The sequence below is a fragment of the Coffea arabica genome, chromosome 11e, assembly GCF_036785885.1.
Source record: "Coffea arabica cultivar ET-39 chromosome 11e, Coffea Arabica ET-39 HiFi, whole genome shotgun sequence".
Lineage (NCBI taxonomy): Eukaryota > Viridiplantae > Streptophyta > Magnoliopsida > Gentianales > Rubiaceae > Coffea > Coffea arabica.
In genome coordinates, this window is record NC_092331.1 from 42,447,793 (window position 1) to 42,470,933 (window position 23,141).

General features: G+C 34.5%; 1 protein-coding gene and 1 long non-coding RNA gene across 10 annotated transcripts; one reads left to right on the top strand and one right to left on the bottom strand.

The window, feature by feature from the left end:
- Positions 1–3,989: 3,989 nt before the first annotated feature.
- Positions 3,990–7,013, bottom strand: LOC140021072 (uncharacterized). 2 transcript variants are annotated; one of them, XR_011825051.1, is made up of 4 exons: positions 6,614–7,013; positions 6,383–6,513; positions 6,190–6,286; positions 3,990–5,204 (listed from the first exon to the last, which is right to left on the bottom strand). It is a non-coding gene; the product is annotated as an uncharacterized lncRNA (long non-coding RNA). The 2 variants fall into 2 exon arrangements; XR_011825050.1 differs by having other exon boundaries at positions 6,190–6,513.
- Positions 7,014–15,799: 8,786 nt separating this feature from the next.
- Positions 15,800–22,865, top strand: LOC113719135 (probable inactive purple acid phosphatase 29). Of its 8 annotated transcripts, none has more exons than XM_072072450.1 (6): positions 15,800–16,030; positions 17,229–17,354; positions 17,644–18,047; positions 20,914–21,308; positions 21,432–21,876; positions 22,565–22,865. In XM_072072450.1, the coding sequence occupies exons 3-6, from the start codon at positions 17,792–17,794 to the stop codon at positions 22,597–22,599; spliced, it is 1,131 nt and encodes a 376-aa protein (XP_071928551.1). In that variant the 5' UTR covers positions 15,800–16,030; positions 17,229–17,354; positions 17,644–17,791; the 3' UTR covers positions 22,600–22,865. The 8 variants fall into 8 exon arrangements, with proteins under 8 accessions (XP_071928551.1, XP_027100011.1, XP_071928554.1 ...); XM_027244210.2 differs by having other exon boundaries at positions 17,229–17,303; XM_072072453.1 differs by having other exon boundaries at positions 17,233–17,354.
- Positions 22,866–23,141: the final 276 nt, after the last annotated feature.

Genomic DNA, 23,141 nt, shown 5'->3' on the forward strand with positions numbered 1-23,141 from the left:
CTCGAACTCGAGACCTCTCCCTTACACTTTCTCCCCCCATACCACCCAACCCATCCCTCCCCCCTCTTTTTTTAGTGTAAGAAAGAGGATTCGAATTCGAGACCTCTTGCTTACATTCCCCCGTACCATCATATACTTAAACAAAAGTACATTGGATTGATAATTTTTGGAAACTAAATTTACTTACAAAAGATAGCAAAGTATTGAGAGAATTCAGCAATGAACACAATGCTAGGGAGTGTGTAGATTATGGAAGAAGTTGCTTGGAGCACAATATAAAGAGTTGCAATTTGCAAACACATAAATTACGTGTAAACATATTAATTGAATGTCAAAGTAAAAATAATTAAGCTATCAGTTGAAATACTTGCAAAAAAATTTGTTTTTTGCCACCCGATCTATCAGATGCAACGACCAATTTTACAAAATAGGTCCTATCTGCATGTAGGGACCAGTTGTGCAAGTCAAAAGTTACGACAATGGTCTTTTTAAAAAAAAAAATTATAAGAATTTCTTTGACCATCGCATGTAACATACACAATGACTTTATAAGCAGAAAACCCTCTCCACTTTTCTCATTTTTGTGACTTTTATCTTTAACTAATATTCTTAGAAATTAATCTCCACTCAAATGTTGAATTCTAACTTAAGTAATGACACTAAAATCAATGTATTTTTTAGATGAAAAGTTCACAATTATGATATTTATACTTTTAGAAGTTATATTTAGATATCTAAAACTCTTATGTTAATAATTCATAACTATTACATTTGTTAAAAGTTAGAAATTATATTTAAAGATCTAAAACTCTTATGTTAATAATTCATAACTATGACATTTGTTAAAACTTTTTAGATGAAAAACTCATAACTATGACATTTGTTTACAATTTTGAAGACAAACTATTCAAAATTGTCAAAAATGTTAAAACATCTTGCATCAACTATCACAGAACTAAATAATAATATCTAATCTTTTAACAAATCTGAAGGCAATAACAGTTGTTAATTGAGATTTTATTCATATAAAATAGCTAATTTCTCAAAGTCGAGAAATATCCACTATTAGCTTTTTTAGTTGTAAAATCTTTTAATCACTATCGAGTTGCTCTTTCATCTACTCACTACACATATGACGTGAAGTTATTTAATCTTACTTTTCTTTCTACAAGTGAATAGATCAAATACTCATACAAGTGAGTATTCAAGTGTTGTGCCACATGGAAAGAAAAGTAATTATCATAACATTTTAAATCACCTTACTATTTAGACACAAAATTGTCAAAAAGAGCTCAAGTATTCAAAATGACCATTAGAAAAACAAATTAAGCAAAAAACATATAACATCAAGATTACCAATAAAGGAATGATTTCTAGAAAAACACTTGATTTATGCACGTCCAATTCCATTCATATATCTCAAACCAACTATGATTGACAATTTAGTGAATTCCATTAATAAATGTGATAATATATCTAGTAATTAAATCCTTGCATTCATATTTATCAAAGATGAAATTGAGAAAGTTAACTTTTACACATTTGCCCTTTTATTCTACTTTTTTACTCTGAAACACTTTTCTTTTAACATGAAGACAAACATTTTTAAATGAATGTTTTCGGTTACTGAACAAGTTTGAATTTTAATTGCTCTGCTTCTTATAATCCATGCCCCTTATTGCACGAAAGTTGATATATTTTGATAAAATAATAGTATATTTAGAGAAACTATTAACTGGAAAATTACTTTCTCAATAGTAAAAGGCTAAACTAGTATAAAGTAGTATTTCCATCATTCTTCTATAACTAACTTATAAATGAAAAATGAACAAAGTTTAGCAATATAGATTTACTTCAATTACAAAAAAAATAATAACATAAATTCACTGCATTTTTAAGCTACACCCTTGAATGTGAGCTAAGCTACACAATTGGAGGTGAGCAATTGTAAGTAGGATTTCACACTGTTCAAATAATAGGAATGCATGGGTCTACAATCAATTATGGATAAACGAACAAGTTGAAGCATAGTTGCAGAACCCAAACAACATGTAATAGGAACACACCCTTTTCACCGTGGGATAAGTCCAACTCCCCATGTATGACACCCAACTCCTGAACTACTGCAGTGGACACTTCATGAATAGCTCTAGCCCTAAGAGATGAAAATTACATGAATAGCTCTAACTCCAAGAGGCGGTCACAGAGCAAGTAAACGACTATCTACAGCCATTGTTTTTAAAGGCGTATTTTGGGCGTGCCCTGAGACGTGGTCCATGTGAGGTGAAGCAAATTTGCCTCAAGGTGTTGGTAGAAAGTGCAACTTTTAGTGGGCATACGCCCCATCGCTGTTTCAAATTTTGAGGTGACACCCAAGGCATGAGGCGCACGTCTTGAGGCATGAAGGGCAACTCAGATTTGCAGAAATAGAAATCCTTTAATGGAAGAGGAAAAAACATAGATATAGGGCCAGAGAATAAAGCAAGTAAATAAAGATAGAAAACAAGAAACTGGAAGCAATAAGATTGATGCTAAGATTTAGTTGTTCGAATTAATCAAAAACAAATCTAAAATAACAGAAAGTAAGAACGGTGAAGAAGAGAAGACATACGTGGTCTCTATCTGACTTATAATACTAGGTAAATTGTTGCTATGAATCCTTATAGTTTTCTTAGGTTTAAAAGTTACCCCAAAATTTGCAATATTAGTTTTCGAAACAGTGTTGTTGTCTCTTGTCATCTATAAACATTTAAAATCCCTCACGTATTTAGTAAACTTTTACTATATTTTTAATATTATTATTACTTCCATACATCACGACAATCTATTTTTGAAAATTTAATTGTAGTTATATGTATTTTAATAATATTTTATTGTAAAAATTTTTAATAATTTTTATATTTTATATTTTAAAATATTAAAATTTTAAAATTTATGGGGCTTTTGCCCCACGCCTCGAGGCTTTCACCCCGTCTAGACAGAAATAAAATGTCTCGTCTAACGCCTTCACCTTTTAAAACACTGTTTATAGCAGGTGGCATAACATGCATGAAAGAATACACATATTCGATTATATAATATAATAGTACCATATGATGTGGTATAAAAGACAAATGAGGATACATAGATCCCGTAGAAGGATATGCAAGTATTCTGATAAGTGAGGGGATTAACATATCTGATTTCCTATGTGGCAAGAGAGGAGGTTGTAGATGATTGTACTTACATAAAAACCCACATGAACATCTATCTTGCAAATAGTGATTAGAATCTGTTGCATCTAGATACAAAGGAAAATTGAAGTTATTCAAGGTGACTCTTCGTTCACAACCAACCAATGGGTGATATTTGCATGTCCCTCCATAGGTACAGTTACCAGAATGTACATATTCCATACAATCAGTTTTGTCCTCTTGTTGTATCCTTGCTCAAAGCAAGTTTGGGATGATTAAATAAGCAACTTTTCCCGTCATGACATCTTCTGGTTCTATAAAACTACTGAAAATTTGTCCACATGGAGAAATGGGATATGAATTGTCACTCGCCGTCACTACAACAAAAATGGCCTTTAACGGCATTTAAAAGTGTCAGTATAGATAATCTAACCTGACACTTTATCTATCCTCACACCTAGGGCGAGTGTTGTCCCTTCCAATGTGGGGATAGACTCATACTATTCAACATGTCAGGAAAACTATGCTATTATAACATCCCATCTGCCAACAACAATCCCTTTTCTTGATAATTGAAAGTGTCAGGATAGGTATTATACAACATTAGAATATCGAATTCTATGCTGACACTTTTAATTGTCAGGAGTTTTTTTTTTTTTTGAGATAGAAGCAACCTGTAGGTAATGCTCCCTGCTATACATTCCGTCAATCAGAAACCCAAAGGACTTTTAAAATTATCCCAAAGAACAGAATGCATATAAGATAATATGCTATGATGCAAAAATCTAGAAACATCAAACTTTAGCAGTATTGTGATTATGAGAACTGAAAATGCCAACTCCCATAAGCAAGAGGAGATTTGTCATCATGTTTCATACATCAAAAGCAGAATGCAAATGAGACTAAATGATATACAAGCCAACACACAGTGGAAAATCTCAGAATAAATGCAAGCGCACTTTGTTTATAGCAATAACAATTCGCACTCCAGCTGCTTTGGCATGAGCAATGGCCTCTTCTATTTGAGGTCGAATTCCATCATCAGTAGCAACTACAATAACAGCAATGTCTAGTACTCTGGCTCCACTAGCTCTCATTGCTCGAAATGCCTATCCAATGCAGAGCGATGTGAAGCCGCAGGCCTCAGACCAGCTGTAGCATGGCTGAGAGCCTTGCCTGTGAGAAGTAAAAGGTCCCTATGAACAGAGCCACTATCAGCCAGGTACCAGCGGCCATTGGGGTCACAAACGTGGAAATCATAGGAAAGAACTGGTGGATAATTAATCAAAGAAAACAAAGTGTTGAAGCATTACAATTCCAAAAATGATCTGGTTGAAATTGGGCTATCCTGATGAGCAAGGAGAAGAGAAGGCCGAGAATAAAGGGAAGGAAAAATTGGTAATTGATGACGATCAGGAAGTGAAAGAGAAGGCAATGCAGAAAGGAGAGGGAAAGTTGGTGATTCTTGATGATCAGGAAATGAAAGAAAAGGCCATGCAGAAAGAAAAGGAAAAATTGGAATTTGCTGATGATCAGGAAATGAAAGAAAAGGCCATGCAGAAAGGAAAGGAAAAAGTGGAACTTGCTGATGATCAGGAAATGAAAGAAAAGGCCAAGTAGAAAGGGAAGGAAAAATTGGAAGTTTCTGATGATCAAGAATTAAAAGAAAAAGCCAAGCAGAAAGGGAAGGAAAAACTGGAAATTGCTGATGAAGAACTCAAGAACTCAACGATCAAATTGCCTGCACTGGAGAAGCTGCTGAACATTAGTGCTGTTGAGAGCCCGGAGAAAAAATTAATAAAGCAACAGGAAGGTCAGCAGCAGAAGCAGAAAGCTATGGCAGCGCTGGCACAAAAATTCAAGAAGGCTATGAAGTTCTTTCGCAAGAATAAGAACAAATTGAACAATAATGCTGATGAGAGAGAATTCTCAAGGGATTTCTTGCAAGTGGTGTTGCTGTGCCTCGAAGAACAAAAGCTGACTACAGCGAAGCAGATTCTGGAGCATCCCTTTTTCCAGAAGCCCGTTAATCTGCAAAAATTTGAGCGCAGCATGAGGTCACGTAATTTCCATTGATGATGATAAATGATTTCTAGAATTAGCCAGTTTGATGCTTCTAATATTGCTATAACATCGCGCATTCCATTGACTGAGCAGTTCAATTAGGCCATAATAACTCGATAATACTTAGGTGGTTCTGTTATTTCCCAGTGGATCATTTTCTTGTTGCCAGATTGAAACTCTGTATGAGTTCTAGACTTTGATTTTCTTGAGTTCAGGAGTAGATGATGAGACATTCATTCATTCATAGCTGAAGCTTTTAATCTGTTTGATTGTTTGCTTACTAGATTGAGAGCTGATCATTTTCTTTAAACAATATGATGATGGTCAAGATGATGTTCATTAATACTCTGTTTTGCTCTGTTTTCTGATGAATATAATGGAGAAATGCATTGAAAGTCGAAAAGGATTATTGATTCAGATTGAAGACATAATTTGCAGCACTTGAAGGTTTTGAAACCCCATCAATTCTCGGCCTTCTCTTCTTCTTGCTCATCAGGATAGCCCAATTAAAGTTTTGGCATTTTGTCTATATACTCTCTCACATGAAAAGATAACTTTTAACTGCTATCCAAATAGCATGATAAACTAGTGCTAATTGTATTATCAATTCAACATCACAGATGCATCAGAAGCAACAATCCCCATGACTCAAGCCTCTCAAATATCATGTAAGACTTATTATTGATAGACCCCTATATTGCCAAAGCCTACCAGTACTTCTTATAGCACTCAACAAACTGAATCAGTTCCCAGTGATTACAAGCATTAAAGTAAATTATACAAGTCTACATACGGGTAGCAAATAAAGCAAGCTATGACTTGTAAAGCCTAATCATTCTACAGCTTTATCAGCAATGATCAACTTAAAACTCTGAAAATTAGCTGAAACTTCAACAAAAATCCTGCACTGAAATAGAATACAAAGCATATAGGGGTGGTGAAGTTGACGTACCTGCTTGAGATTTATGGACTGAAGATAACTATTGAGTACAACAACAGAATACTCAGTTTTTGCAGTCTAAGCAAAATCTTCAAGCCCAAATCCACACCTATTAATTATCCAGCATAATATAAAATTAGTACCAAACATTTCTACATTGACAGTCTAAATCAATACGTTCCCAAAAATAATTAAAAAACACTACATATATATTTATATCCCGCCGTAGCTTAACTCACAAACCCACTCTTGATACAAGCTCTTGTAACTTTTGATTAATTCATCAATTTCTTTCTCATGTTTTTGCTCAATATTGGCCAGGGCTTCCCTTAGATCCTGCATTATTTAGTAAGGAAAAGGCCCAAAAGGTTAACTTTTTTTTTTTGTAGGAAACCACCAACTAAAATTTACATATAGAAAAATTGCAGAGTATAACCTGTTCATCGACGACATCGATATCTGCGAGCTTGTGGCCAGATTCCTTACCGGAATTGCCTAATTCTTTTGCTAAGAAATAATTTCTAGAGAATCTGAACTTGTCCTCTTCGATGGGGCGACTGGACAGCAGAGGAGAGGAAATTGGCCGAGAGAGAAGGAGGGCAAAAATTGGTATTTCAGATTCAGGCAGACAACCAAGAAAAATCAATTTAGGGCAAAAATTTATCATGTAATTACATATCTTCAATGGGAAAACATGGGTAGTTTGATTGCAGAGAGATTCAATAGAAAAAACTCTTCGGGGAAAGCAAAATTTTGGCCAAGAGTTTTGACAGATAGTTTGCCGAGAGAGAAAGAGAGAGAGAGTTTGTGAGAGAGATAAGAGAAGCAAAATTTCAGCAGGCAAAATGAGGTTTTGAAATTTCACTAAGTGTTTTGGCAAAGCAATCTTCCGCCAAAATCAAACGACGCCATTTTGTGTTTTAATTTTTTTTTGGTGCATCTCACATTTTTTCAAGTGTCATGATAGGTAGTCTAAAGATACATTATTATTCTTATTTCAGATAAAATAAAATAAAAAAGAGTATAAATTATTGATTTGATAACAAGTGTAATGATAGAAGTGCTATAATGACACAAACTATCAAGTGTCCTCATATGTATGTCAGGAAAGGCCATTTTTGTTGTAGTGCGTGTATATGCATGGCTAATAATTATAAGCTAATCTAAGATATAAAGTACTTTCCTTGTAGTTTGGAGTAAAATTATCTAAGAAACTTTCATTTTAATAGCAAATTATCTAAGAAGGTTTCATTTTAGTAACTGGAGTAAGAAACAATAAAAACTAAATTTCACCGCCAGAGTAAGAAATAGTGAAGATAGAAAAGTATAGAAATTTACCACATTTTTGAGCTAATGCAATTGTTTCATGATCTTCAATCCCTCTTTTTCTAAACATAAATTCTTTTAAAAATTTAGTAGCATCAACAAAAGGTATGTTAATACGCAACTACTTGAAAATTTTCACAAAATTCTCAAACTTCTTATCCAATGTATTTATTTCAATTTTTGGAGAAAATGAATATGGTGTACACATAATATTCAAATTAGAAGAATCAACCACATTTTTTCCCTTGAAATTTATCCACCACTCCCTCACTTTTTTCTTTTTCTTCTTTGTCACTCACTGTTACAGAAGGATCATCTATCTATTTAGTACTAGGGAGGGTAATAACTTCTACATGTTCTCTAATGTTTACTTTCATTTTACCAGGCAAATTTCATTGGTTCTTAAGTTTCATGGAATTAGCTTTTTTTTAGGATAGTTTCAACTAAAATTATTAGCATTCATAGTTGGATATGATATACTTGTCTGGCCCTGAACCGTTTGGGAAATAAATCGCGTAAAACCCTAGATTTGGGTTCATTAGTTTCTTTTGCCATTATATTAGCTGTAGAAAACTCCTCTTCCTTTTTTGGACTTTCAAATTGGATTGTGCTTCTTACCTTTATGGTCTTCTTGATTTCTGGATCATACAACACAAGTAGGGATGGCAATGGGGCGGGTGCCCGTGGGCAACCGCCCCGCGGGGGGCTCTCAGGGCTGGGGTTGGGGCGGGGGGAATTTTTTCCCCCCGTCGCCAAAAAATATATATATAAATATATATATATATAATTATATATAATATGTAATTTAATTAGTTATAAACTTATGATAATGATATTATTAGTTAGATGTATTATATAATGTATATTAGTGTATGTAATATAATTGGTATTATCAATTATATGAATAATTAGACATGTCTACTAATAGAATTTATTAATTAGTTATACTAAATTGACTAATACATTTATACTAAATTTCTAATTACACTTAATAGAATAACACTTTTTCTCAAAAAAAAGCACAAATACAATAATGAATTAGTGATTGTATTTGTACCAAAAGTGAAAACTTAACTATTTTAGTTGTATTTATTTCATCATATTGGATTGTATTCAAATAACTTTTGTTTGATTGTTTTTATGAGTTTCAATTGTAAAATTACAATGAATAATAACTTGATGATGTGTTAATATTTTAGTACTTGATTACTTATTAAAATTTAACTATAATAAAATTTTATTAACCCTGCGAGAAAAATTTTATTAACCCCCGCGGGGGAAGCGGGGCGGGGCGGGGGTGGGGCGGGAGGAGTGGGAGGCGGGGGTCGGGGGGAATTAATAGGCAACGGGGTGGGGGGGCGGGGGAGGGGTCCCCCGCCCCGTTGCCATCCCTAAACACAAGATCACATAAACAACAGCAACACAAGAAATTAATCAGAATAAAGAAAAATTTGTCTAAACTAATAAAGTAATTCTTCATCTTGATATTAATCAATTTTTTCTCTATAATGGTTCCAAAAGCTTGATGTAAAGTTTATTTAACCTTACTTCTTTATTTGCAAGTGCATAGATGAAATATAAGTTAGTATTCAAGTGTTGAATTCTACAGAAAAGGAAAATTATCTACCAAAAGGTTTCAAATCACCTTATTTTTTTGACACCGAATTGTAAAAAAAGTTACAAAAAACTAAAAATACTACTACAAAGAAAAATGTTAAGCAAATAACAAATCTTATGAAAATTACCAATAAAAATTGATTTCTCCAATTTCAATTTCCTTAATTATCTTAGGTACAAATCTTATCTCGGTCAGTTAAATAAATCTTGTGCAAAACTATGGTGAATCTCCTAAGATTGTAATTCCCATTTTTACTAGTGTATTAACTATATCAATAACAAGATTAAAACTACTTTTGTGACTTAACCTAAATTAAAGACTTACTAAGATCTTGAGACTATATAAATCACCCTTCAAGAACTTCTCTACTCTCATGAATTACAACTTAAAGGTTTTATGACAGTTACAACTTAAAGTTTAAGTCTTTATGAACTGTATTAATTAATAACTTTCTTCTATCAATTGACACCTTAGACGCTCCATAGTTAAGGATCTTTCCAATTACAAAGATGAAAACCAAAGATATAAAATAGCATGCATAAGATTCATCAATTTACCAAGATAGATTATGAACTAAGAAACAATCAATTCCATCTAACCATAGGAACAAGTAGTTTATTTATCCATAATTAAACTTAAAAACGCAAGCATTATAGAAGATAACATAGAATTATGCATAATGAATAAAAGAGAATAGGGTATAAGCCAAGTTAGGGAAAGAGTTCCTTCCTTCTCCTTAGCAATCTTCAAGTATAAATCAAGAACAAGATAAAATGAATTATTTTTTCCAGCCAAAATACTCTATAATTGAGCCAATGATGCCTAAAAGTCAAATCAAGTCGTCCACATAAAGTCTCATTAATAGCAAAAGAGCTCCAAACTTGGAAGGGACTTGAAAACCTTGATCATGGAGAGCAAATTGGCAAAATGGTTCCAATTGACTCTTCCAATCGATTGGGGCTTATTTTGCTCTAAAAACTGGTTGGACCTCTAATGTACCTTTTCATGCTTTTTCCTCTAGATTTTCACGCGTATTCTTATCTAATGCTTCTCCAACTTGAACGTGCGTTTCATCCTTGATCAAGAACCTGTCTAAACAAGCATAAACACCAACTTTATCTACTATTTTTGCAATTTAACCTTAAACTCAAAGTAATTTACAAATGGCCCAATAGCAAATCAATGAAATGCCAGACATATAGATTGATAATTGGCTTAATAATCACTTAGATTTCTTGCTTCAATGCCAAGAGAATTATTAAAGGTAGTGGTCTAAGGTCAGTTGAGGTATGATGGGAGATAACGTACAAAATTTTTCTTCAATTGGCTTTAAAAAAGGAGTGAAAAATTACATTATTGAACTATTTAATGATGACAGGGAATGGATTTCTGATGATGTCCAACTTCAACAAATGGCTTTTTATTATTTCAGGAGTTTATACATGGTAGAATGTCACACATAGTATGGAGATTTTAAAGAAAATCAACCCCTATCACAGGAAAATACTCAAAATTTCTTGAGTAATTTGACTATTTTAATCTCTAAAAGGATAAAAGAGAAATAGGGAGATTGTTCGCAGTATTAGAAATTCATGAAGCAGAATTTCAAATGGCAAAATAGAAAGCATTAGGTCCCGATGCCATTTCAACAGATTTTTATTAGAAGTTTTGAAGTATCTTTGGAGCATTGGTAAGTGAAGTTGCACTTGACCTCTTAAACCATAGAAATTACGCTGAATATTGAAACCACACCATAATAGTAATAATTCCAAAGGTTTAGAAACCTTCCAAATTAACAGATTTTTGGCTATTAGTTTTTGCAATACTTTTTACGAAGATGATGGTTAACCACCTAAGAGGAGTGTTGCCAAGGCTAATCTCCCTTTATGTGAATGCTTTTGTTTTGAAATGCCTTATCTTTGATAATATCCTTATTGGACATGAAGTACTTGAGTACATAAGAAAGAACAACAAAGGCTCCAAAGTTTACACAGTGCTAAAGTTGGACATAAGCAAAGCATATGATAGAATCTCTTGACGATTTTTGGACATGGTTCTTCGGAAGATGCAATTTCTTGAACATTGGATAAATTTGATTAAAGGGTGTGTTCAATCTGTTAAATTCTTGGTGTCATTTAATGGATGACTCTCCAACATTTTTTAGCCCACAAGAGGCTTTCAGTAGGGCTGCCCTCTTTCTTTGTATCTATTTATTTTATGTCAAGAAACTCTCTCATTTGCCATTACTTAGTTAGCCCAACAACACCTATTCCCTCTATTAGTGGTGGGAAGAAGTGTACCTCCTATCTCACACCTCATGTTTGAGGATGACAGCACGATCTTCTTTCGTTACTCAAATCAAGCAACATTAGCTTTTAATTCATTGGTGGATGAGTATGCTCAACTCTCTGATAGCTCATAAACTACCAAAATCTAGCTTGGTTCTCAGTTCCAATGCCAGCGAGGAGTTTAGCCAAAACATCTGCCACATTTTATCAGTTGCTTCCACTCCTTAATATTTCAGCCTTACCCTTTGATTTTTCTCAACCAAAATCTCATCTATTTAGGGAGCTAAGGCATCGAGTTATTGCTAGGCTTGAAACCTGAAAAACTTCGTCATTATCGATGATGGAAAGAGTAATATTAGCTATACATGTCATGTCTTCCATTGCTCTTTACACCCTTTCCATGTTTCGTATCCCCAAAACTATCACCACAACATTTGACAAATTTATAGTGAGGTTCATCTGGGTAGGCAATGTTGATGGGAGAGGAATTCCTTAGAAGGCATGGAACTTTATTTGTTGTTCTAGATTTCACGATGGCTTAGGCCTGAGATCAATAGAGAAGTTGAATAGAGTGTTATTAGCAAAGTACACTTGACATATCTTATCATGTCCAAAATCACTTTTCAGTAAATTCATCTTGGCCAAGTATTGCCATTCAATATATTTTATCTCTCTTAAACCAAAACCAACAGCATTTTGGAAATGGAAAAGTAGCCTATGGGGAAGGGATTTATTGAAATTGGGTCTTAAATGGAGAGTTTTCAATGAAAGCTCCATTAAGATATAGGATAACTGGGTTCTTGGTATACTGACCCCTTTACCTAGAAACTAATTGCTCTCAAATTTCCTCAATCTCAGGGTTTTTGATTTACTTGATCAAAGTGGACAACAAAGAAAAGCCTTGGTAAACCAACTGTTTCTCAAAAAAGTAGTTAACAGAGTACTCAGCATCTACAACTCAGTTTCCTGGGGGAAGGATTATTTGAGTTAGGAGCTCACAAATAATGGCTTCTATTCTATAAAGTCAAGTAATCATCTAACTTGTACCATGCGAGAAGCATGCAAGCAGTATTTTTCTAGCATGAGAACTACCTATGGAAGTGATGAACAATTATGGAAAGCAATTCGGTTAATTAGGACTCCTATAACAGTTCAATTCTTTATATGGAGGCTGTTGAATAATGCTTGTCCAAATAATGTAGCGCTTTTCAAAAGGGGATGTATCCTTATATCATCGTGTCTTAGATACGATGTGAAGCATGAAACAATCTCTCATATTTTATTCTAATATGAGTTTACGTGAAGAGTTTGGAGAGCTTCAACATTGAGTTTTGACTTTAGCATAGGACAACCGCTGAACTTTAAGCAATGGTTCAGTTAGTGGGTGCAAACAATGCCATCTAAGGATCTCATTCTGTTATCGATCTTCATTATTTGGCAAATCTGGCTGGCAAGAAATAAACTACTCTAGGAATGAGTGTGTATCAATCCAGCTCAAGCACTTCATTCTACCTATTAGATGTGGAAGTCTTTAACATTTATGGATCGAGTAGATTGAGGTTTGAATTTGCATGCTGAATCTCATAATAGGGTGATTACCAAGGGGAATATGGAGCTTCATTTTCGTTCGGGTTTCTCTTTGTTAGACAATTCTCCTATAATTGGAATTATAGATAATTAGTTTGATAGCCAAAACACAAGGGTCGCATTTGCTATGTTGTTCATAATTCCCAAGGAATGGTGATGCATACCCAAGCTAAGTTGACATCAACAGAATCTGCCATTCAAGCTGAAGCAGTGGCATGTCTAGAGTCTATCATAGGAGTGTGAATACTTTGCTGCAGGAACATTATGGTCAAAACCAATAGTACTTTATTATTACGCTATATTGTGGATCCCTTAGAATCACCACCTGCTGTTAGGAATATTATCATACATTATATGTATGTCGTCCTTCTATTCTTGGGTGACTTTAAGTAAGGTAGATAGGAATCCAATAGTTGTGGCTCACGATTGAACAGTAGCAAGTTGATGTACATCAAATTGTTTCTAGTAATAAAGTTTATGGTCGTGTTTGATTTAATAAAGGGGGGAAGGGTTTAAGGATCAAACTAAGGAGTTTACTGTCACTTGACTAATGTTCTTACTGATTAAGTTGGATGTTGTAGAAAGCTCTTTCATCTTTAATTTACAATACAAATTAGGGCTGCAAACGAGTCGAGCCGAGTCGAGCTTTGACCTTATCGAGTCGAGCCTTGACTTAATTTCATCGAACTCGAACTCGAGCTCGAGCTCGACGAGATGGTAATTTTCAAACTTGAGCTCGAGCTCGACTCGATTCGAGCCGAGCTCGAGCTCGAAAAAAATAAAAAATAATTATTTTATTTTTTAAAAAATAAATAAAATAATATTTTTTCTTAATAAATAATAAAATATTAAGGATATTTATGTAATTTTACTATTAAAAATAAAAATAAAAAATTTAAATATATATATATTCAAGCTCGCGAGCCGGCGCGCGAGCTAACGAGCTTAATGTTTTGAGCTCGAGTTCGAGCTCGACTCTGGCCGATATTGATCGAGCTCGAGTCGAGTTTAGCGGCTCGCGAGCGGTTCGATTCGTTTGCACCCCTAATACAAATTCATTTTCTGAATTTTCATAGTATCATTGAATTGGTCCTCAACAAGTTCAAAAAAAATATGTATTCACCTCTTAGGTAAAATTTGTCTATAAGTTTCACTTGAACTAGCCTTTGGTAAGAGTCCAAAAAATCAATTCAATAATCCAATAAGTTGGACATTTTAAAATTATAAGTTTTGCTTGAGCTCTTGGTAAAAATCCAAAAGGTTAATTAAATACTAAAAATATTATTACATACATTCATGTTTAAGTTGGATATAAAAATCAAATACTTGAAATATAGGGATGGTTAGGATGACAACCAATATAGCATAAAAATACAATCGCATGCATTAGATGTGTGCAAAACAACATATATAATCCCTCCCAAAAAAAAATGTCTTTACAAGGCAATCACAAATAATCCACAAACATATTAAAAAGAAATCAAATACTTCTTTGCCCAAATTTTTTTAATCAAACCATGAGTTTAGGGATGGCAATGGGGCGGGGTTGGGGCAGGGGACCCCTCCCCCATCCCCCGCCCCTGCCCCATCCCCCGTCCCTCACTCCCCCCGCCCCGCTTCCCTCACGGGTGCCCCCGCGGGGCTAATAAAAATTTGTTATATAATTTTATTATGGTTAAATTTTAGCAAATAATCAAGTACTAAAATATCAACACATCATCAAATTATTATTCATTATAATTTTACAATTGAAACTTATAAAAACAATCAAACAAAAATTATTTGAATACAATCCAACATGATGAAATAAATATAACTAAAATAGTCAAGTTTTCACTTTTGGCACAAATACAATCACTAATTCATTATTGTGCTTGTGCTTTTTTTAAGAAAAAAATATTATTGTATTAAGTGTAATTAGGGATTTAGTATAAATGTATTAGTAAATTTAATATAACCAATTAATAATTTGTATTAGTACATATATATAATTATTAGTATAATTAATAATATCAATTATATCATATAATACATATAACTAATAATATCATTATCATAAGTTTGTAACTAATTAAATTATATATTATATATATAATTATATACATATATATTTTATATATTTATTTTTTTAAAATGGGTGGCGGGGCGGGGGATGGGGTGGGGTTACACTCCCCCGCCCCCTGCCCCGTTTCTAAGCGCGGGGGGGAGGGAATTCCCCTCACCCCCACCCCCGTCCCAACCCTCTCCCCATTAGCCCCCCGCGGGCCGGGTGACCGCCATCCCTACATGAGTTATAAACTATCGCATGAGTACATCATATAGACACTATGTTGATAATTTTGCAAATCTAACGAGCTAATAAGCATAATTTTCAAATATGAGGAGTCATCGACAGTTGTTAGAAACCTCAAAGGTAGGCCTCCAAACTAATCGCAAAATCAATCTAAAAAATATCACAAGTTATAGCAATAGATTTTGCAAATCCAATGGAGCTAATATGAATGATATCCAAATTCGGGGGCTCCTTCACAATTGTTAAAAGCCTCAAGGGTAGGTTTCCAAAATAAGCCCAAAATCAATGTCAAAACTGTTTCTAGTCATAATTATAGTCCTTCATTGGTTCATCCCAAATTATTGTCAGCACTGGATATGCGAATATTTCATTATTTTGTTACTATTCCAACTGTAAACAATAATTCTATCATTAAATTCTCAACCGTGTTGGTATCCAAGCCCGTGATTCCTGTCTTTGTTTCTATAACCTTTTTTTCATACTCGTAAAAAATCTGTTTCTTATCAAGCATTCTAGGAGACGGATATCCAACTGCTTGCTGTCATTAAATGTCTCTTTCACATCAAGGACCTTATCGCTCTATAAGTAAACGCAGTCAACGTTCTTACAAAAAAAAATAAAAATAAAAAACAAAGCAACGCAGTGTATAAAGATTCAGAATATCTGAAAATCCCACATTCTCGATCTCAATTTCTGCGACCATTTAATTCTCAAGCCTTCTAGGAGAGAGACATCTCTCTGGTAAGCTCATTTTAGCTAAAAAATAAGGACATAAATTCTCATATAGCTATCCTTTTGTCGTGTCTTGTATGGTTTTCTATTGATTTCTTGTTGTGTAATTATAGTCGCAGGAGAGCCGCTGGTTTGGATGTTAGTTTTAAGTCTCGTATGTTCTTGCAGAAATTTGTTTATTATCCTGTATTCCGGACTTGTTTTACTGTATTTTCAGTGTTATCATGTTGTTTTGAGGTGTTGATCTGTAAGAATAAATGTTGTAATTTTTAGTGGAGCCACATGTTTAATATGAAATCTTGCATATTTTTGAACTGAAGATGAGTAATCTTGATTAGTGTTGGAAAAGGTGACTTCTGTGTTTGATTGTGATAGCTGTTATATTGGATTGATAATTCTTTTAAGTGCAGTTGGCCTTTTGCTGTGTCATTTGATGAGTAAAAGGGTTATGAACTAGAGCTTGCAGATGTCACAGTTTTTTGCTTTTCAATGTGCTTTTTATTTGGTAAACATGCTTGTCTGGATTCAGTGTTTAAACCTGCAGGGTTATACATTTAAACTAGAGCTTTGGGAACGAAAGTACTCCAGCAATTGTTTGATCATGTTTAGGTATCTTTTAACAATTTAAACTTTTGGTGAAACTGAGTCATGTTATTTGGCAGCTGCTGGCGATTAAAATTACAAATTAGGTAGATTATTTGAGTTTCAGATAGAGTTCATTGTAACCAATTTAGCAACTAACTCAAACATTTCTAAAATATCTCTGCTTGTGCTGAGTTTGAAATTTTTTGTTTATATCCTTTCGTATTTTTCCAGGTTAGATTTGAGATTCTTATAGTGATTAATTCCTCATTGCGTTTCCAGATTTTGATGTACATTCTACAGCAATATCAATATCTGGTTGATAAATTGTTCATATTTTGTAACTTGTATTCAAGATTTCCACTTGCATCAAATTGGGTTGACTTCCCTTTTGCATTTTCTCATTATGATACTTGGAAATCAGGAAGATATCAGATTTGAATAAATTTAGTCCATCTGCTAATTCCTCTTTGCATTTCCAGATATTGATGTACATGCTATGGCAGTATTGATATCTGGCTTGATGAATTGTTTATATTCTGTAACTTGTATCCAAGATTTCCGCTTGTATCAAAACGAGTAGACTTGCCTTTTTCATTTTCTGATTATGTTCCTTGTAAATCAGGAAGATATCAGATTTGAGTGAAGTTAATAACCGCACCAATGTCCAGAGGTTAACTGGTGAAAGTCCAAGTTTCCGGTATTTAATTTCTTGAAGTACCGCAAAGACATGCACAGAAGATAAAACAGTGTGATTGCTGCCTTTGCTTTGACATTCAAAAACTTACTAGCAGTATTTTCATCTTTTTAATAGTAAAAGGGACTTTATTTGATATTTTTTATGCCTATTTTATCACACTGTTATAATCTCATCCTGGCTAACTTGTTCTTTTCGGACTAGTTTGACCTGTTGGAACATTTTTGGTCTTGGTCGTTTAGACTCTTCATCTGTCTGATTTTTCATTTATAGGAGTTCATCTGAATTCACACTCAGGTTCAGGAATTCCAGAATTTGACAACAAAGTTTCTGCAACTTGCAGGAGGCATAGACTTGGTGCACATGATAAATTTACAGCAGCCTGGCAAACTAGTGGAAGTTTGAAGTGTTGACTCTGTACAGCCTGAAACATTACCATTTCAATAGATCTTCTCATTACTGTGTTCCTTCGTTATTGTCTATTACTGGATATGGCAAGCTTCATATTGGTCTTGCTGCTTACTATACTCTGCACTGTTCCTGTCCATGCAAGTAAGCAACTGAGGTTCAATAAGAATGGGGAATTTCGGATTCTGCAAGTGGCTGACATGCACTATGCTAATGGTAAAACTACTCCTTGTCTGGATGTACTGCCCCAGCAGGTTGCCTCCTGCTCTGATACAAATACCACAGCTTTTATTCGACGACTTATTTTTGCAGAGAAGCCTGACCTTATTGTTTTCACTGGTACACTCTACATTCTTTTTTTGGTTTCTCTTTTGTCTTTTAATCTTTGATTGCAAATATTTCTTGTACTAGATAAGCAGTTTCATGTATTTACAAGTAGATCTACGTAGTATATTCCATGATGCTTATTGTGGATGTATATTATTAAAAATATTAATTCCTGATCTACTATGTGCAACGAACCGAGGCTTCTGTACTGGTAAATTTAGTACATAAAAGATAGTAATGACATATAGACTACTTAAAAATAGAAGGATACAGAATGAAAATGCCACTAAGAGCAACTTTATTTGTGTGACTTTGCAAAAGCCCTATGATCTTCCTGCTTATTCCATTCCTTGAGTGTAAAAAAGCTCTTTAGAGTTTGACAGATGCAAAAGACCCAGCAGCGGTGAGTAAAAGTTTTAGAAAACTTGAAAGAAAAGCTACACTTGTTGATGAAATAAAATAGCTCTTGTAGACAGTAGCCATACAAATTTTGAAAATGTGATTATTATAGAATGCCTACGTCATTATCTTGCCAATCGAAGATGAGAAAGATAAAGTCTTGAAAATAATAAGGATGAGAGTAAGAAATCGAAGCTGGACCAAAGGAATTTCGATAGTAAATCTAAGTAATGCTGTGGTGGTAGTTTAATTTTGGTCCAAATTAGGGATGATCCATGCAGATTGATGCTAGGGCAATTTCTGTGAAGAATTAGAACAGAAAATAATTAGTTTCTAGTTCATCCCAAGTACAATTACTGAACATGATACGTCAAAAGCAGATTGTCTGCCCTTAAATCGAGGACAGGATAGACTAAGCAGAATCTTAGTGAAAGCTAATGAACATTCATTGTCTACGTACATAGGAGAAGTTGACCAAACAACCTCCCAAACGGAATTTGTCTCTTAACCCTGAACCAGTGCTAGCACATTCCCCCTACAAGGTAAAAGAGACAAGACTGCTATTAAGTCAAGAGCAAAATCTTACTTGGCAATGAAAATGTCAATCTAACTTTATCTATATTTAGTTTTTGGTCCCAAACATGGTTTTTCTAACACGGAAAAAGAACTTCACTAATGGAGCAATCAGAGTTGTACCCAAAATAATGGAATGCGCTTACTCCCATGTCTTTCGATTTATGATAAAAAACGTGGATGAGTAATGTACTGGCTTGTAGTCTACTCTGATACGGTCAATAGTAAATCAGAACACAAAAAGCATGATGTGTTTAAAAAAGGAAGAATAAAAATATCTGAAGAGTGTTTGAACTGGAGGTAGGCATTGGGACTTTAAAGCCTTATGCTTGAGACAACTGCCCACAAGAATGCAGGCTAAATTCTCCTGGGGCCAACATGAGTTATGAATCTACTTCTGCATTTAAAAGTGGAAAACTTTAATGCACTCAGAAAAGTAAGATACAGATGGACTACCAAACCTGAGTTGAAGGGTATGAAGAGAACTTTGAAGCATGTTGACCTACTGTGAGCCTTTCTGTAGAAGGGAGTGCAAATTAGATGGGTTTTGTAATTCATAGATGTAGGAGTTATTATGATCTAATGATTGGAAATGCTACAGAGATTCTGGAAGAAGTCAAAAAAGCAAGAGGAAAGGAGAAATCAACCATTTTCTTATGATTTTAACTCAGTGGCTCATTCATTTGATTTAAAGTCAATAAATCACTAGCTTACTGTCCCACATTGCACCTTAAAATACATAAAAATCCAAGGATACTTCATAGACTAAATGTCTTTTGTAATGACACATGCTTAGTCTTACATTTTCCAAGCAAATGGAGCGTTTTCTGATGACACATTAGGTGCTTCATTGATGAACCGACTAGAAAAAAGGTTTACTCATCAGAAAAGGATTTAAAATGAAATTGCAGAGTTTGGTTGATTCATGTCAACTTTGGCATTTGTTGCACACAAAATCAAAGCTAAATAAACAAGGAGTATCCTGATATCGTAAATCAAATTAATTGGTTCTTCAATTTTGAAGAAAACAAGTAGCAGTGTAAAAGAGTATTAGGTTGATTTCTGGAGTGAAACTAACTCTTACAGAACAGTAGAAATTGGTCCTAAGGAATTAGAGTATCTTCCCTAATTCAGCATATAAAGAACAACATATCAAGATATAGGCTACAGTGGTAACTTCTTGTAGAGATAAAGAAGTGGGGATCTTTTGTTGTGGGTTGTGGGTGTGGTGGGGGGGGGGGGGAGAGAGAGAGAGAGAGAGAGGAAACGGTATAGTTGTTTGTAGATAAAGAATGTAATGTTAAGAGCTCATCAGTGACTTTCTTATACTTGCACGCATGCACAATGCATGAGCACGCAAACATGCAGAGACTTCACTTCTTTTAGTGAGCTTCTCCTGTTATAAGGAAACAGTGATGGTTTGACACATCTCTGTGTTTCGAATTTTGTAGAGATACTCTTGTTTATGATTATTGCTGTTACAAGAGTTACTAAATAGATGCGACAGATGATTCTGTCATTAACTCACTTTATGAAATTTTTACGACCTACTGGCTCCAATTGGTGCATTCCACGTTGGAGTCAGAATATTGAAGCTTTTGCCTTGATTTAGTCAATAGATTCAAATGTGAAAAGTACTTCCAGGTCTCAGTATCATGTTGCTTAGAAATCAAGTGTAAATAAAGCTTTCTGTAGGTCACAAAATTAGCTTCATTTCATTCTTGTTGTGTATGTTCTTAAAAAGTCAAGGAGCAATCACACTTGCAAGAAATATGTTTATTTGTTTAGGCCATCTATATTCAAAAGCCTGTATCCTTTATCCTCACTACTCTGGTACTAATTTACATATATTGAACCCCTAATCATGAGAAATTACATGATGTTTATTTGGGTATGCTTGGCTCAGGGGACAATATATTTGGCTTTGATACTACCGATCCTGTGAAATCTATGAATGCTGCTTTTTCCCCTGCAATATCATCAAACATCCCATGGGCAGCAGTGATTGGAAACCATGACCAAGAGTCTACACTTTCACGGAAAGGTGTCATGAAATATATCGTTGGCATGAAGAACACTCTATCACAGTTAAATCCTCCTGAAGCTCTTGGTATTGATGGTTTTGGGAATTACAACCTGGAAGTCCACGGGATTGAAAATTCTAGATTGGTGAATAAGTCACTACTAAATCTCTACTTCCTTGACAGTGGTGACTATTCCAAAGTTCCTTCTATCCCTGGCTATGACTGGATCAAACCTTCTCAGCAGCTTTGGTTTCAACAAACTTCTACCAAGCTTCAGGTAGAAAACTTACAGTTCTTCCTTTTTCGAGTACAGCTTCGTAGTCAATGTACATACTTTTTAACCTTATTATCACTTGACATTTGGTTGGAATTTATGTAATTTACCTATTTATTTATGCAGAGAGCTTACATGAATGAACCAGAGGCTCAAAAATCTCCTGCACCAGGGCTTGTATACTTTCACATTCCGTTGCCTGAATATGCAAGCTTTGATTCATCAAACTTCACTGGTGTGAAACAGGAAGGTATCAGCTCTGCATCTATCAACTCTGGCTTCTTTGCAACCATGGTAGAAGCTGGGGATGTGAAGGCAGTTTTCACAGGGCATGATCACCTTAATGACTTCTGTGGTGATTTAAGTGGTATACATCTTTGTTATGCTGGAGGGTTTGGATATCATGCTTATGGCAAGGCTGGATGGTCAAGGAGAACAAGAATGGTGGTGGCATCTCTTGAGAAAACAGATGAGGGAGTTTGGGGAACTTTGAAGTCTATCAAAACATGGAAGCGGCTTGACGATGAGCACCTCACTGCAATTGATGCTCAAGTGCTTTGGAGCAAAATGGGTAAGCTTCTTTTCTTGTAGCTTTAGTTTTCGCTGACACAAAATCATCACACTACTGTACCAGAAATCAAAAGAGAAGGAGAGTAACAAACAAATGATAAAGATTACTGAGTTAATGAGTGGAAGAAAGGAATATTGCCTTCATTAGAATTTGCAATCCTTAGCCTGTTGTGGAATAAGCGATAGTTTTTCTGATTCTGTGCCCAATAAGCACACCAAAACAAGAAATGCGCCAATCATGAAAACTCTAAAATTACCACCCACCCCTGGTTCACAACACTTTGTGGAAAAAGTAACACCAAGCTCAGATTTGATTAAGGGAACAAAATAGAAGAACCCTTGAAAGTAAGGTGATTTTAGTATGTCTGTGGATTATTGTTCCATGTCTGTGGGTTTCTATTCCTCATCTTACAATGAAATTTCCACTCTGATTGTTCCATATCATTCGTTCTAGTTCTTCTTTTCCCCCATCCTCTTCTGAACGATTGTAATCAAAGATACAGGGGAACATGTTATTCTGCTTGTTTTCTTGGAATGATCATGCTTTAGGTGTTACACTCTCTTTCTCTCTCTTTCGCGTGCTTGGTTATTTTGTCAAACTCAATGTCTACTGTTCACCTCGTAGATCTGCTTGATATCATCATGTTACTTTTCTGTCTGCGTATTGATAATTCGGTCTCATCAAACAGGTGCTCGTAGAAAGAAGCACATTGGACACTTTTGAGATCATGAAATGGTAGTATTCAAGAAGTCTATGCAGTTATACTGAATGAGTATGGTGTATCGTTGTTAGCTATTTAGGTTTAGATTGTTAAAATAGATGAAGAGAATCATATGAAGGCCTTCTTTAATCTTTTCTCCCGTGGAGAGTTAGTACCACTAGATTAGTAAAGAAGTTTGGACGAGCATCAATGCTTTTTAAAATTTACCAGATGGAATGTATGGCTAAAGTAATTATAATGAGTAAATCATAGTTAATAGTTTCTTCTATTTTGGACCCATTGCTCCTGTTTATAACTAACAGGTTAGTACTAATCCAAAGTTGCACAACTAAATTTAAAGTAATAGTTCTAGGTGGCGAAATGTTTAGTTACCCCTCTCTAATTATTAAGTTTGTATACTTTTAACCTTTCAACTATTATTTGTATAATTTGAGCCCTCTAACTTCTGAAAGCGTGTATTTCTAATTCTTTCGTTCACTTGAGCTGCTAAAGTTGCATCGTGTACAACACAACAAAAATTGAAGGCCTAGTAAATTTTATAAAA

Excerpts from the sequence above, each read along its gene's own strand:
- LOC113719135 (XM_072072450.1), top strand. The coding sequence starts at position 17,792 with ATGGCAAGCTTCATATTGGTCTTGCTGCTTACTATACTCTGCACTGTT. Across the intron at positions 18,048-20,913 it reads TGACCTTATTGTTTTCACTG|GGGACAATATATTTGGCTTT; the intron begins GTACACTCTACA and ends TGCTTGGCTCAG. Across the intron at positions 21,877-22,564 it reads AGTGCTTTGGAGCAAAATGG|GTGCTCGTAGAAAGAAGCAC; the intron begins GTAAGCTTCTTT and ends CTCATCAAACAG.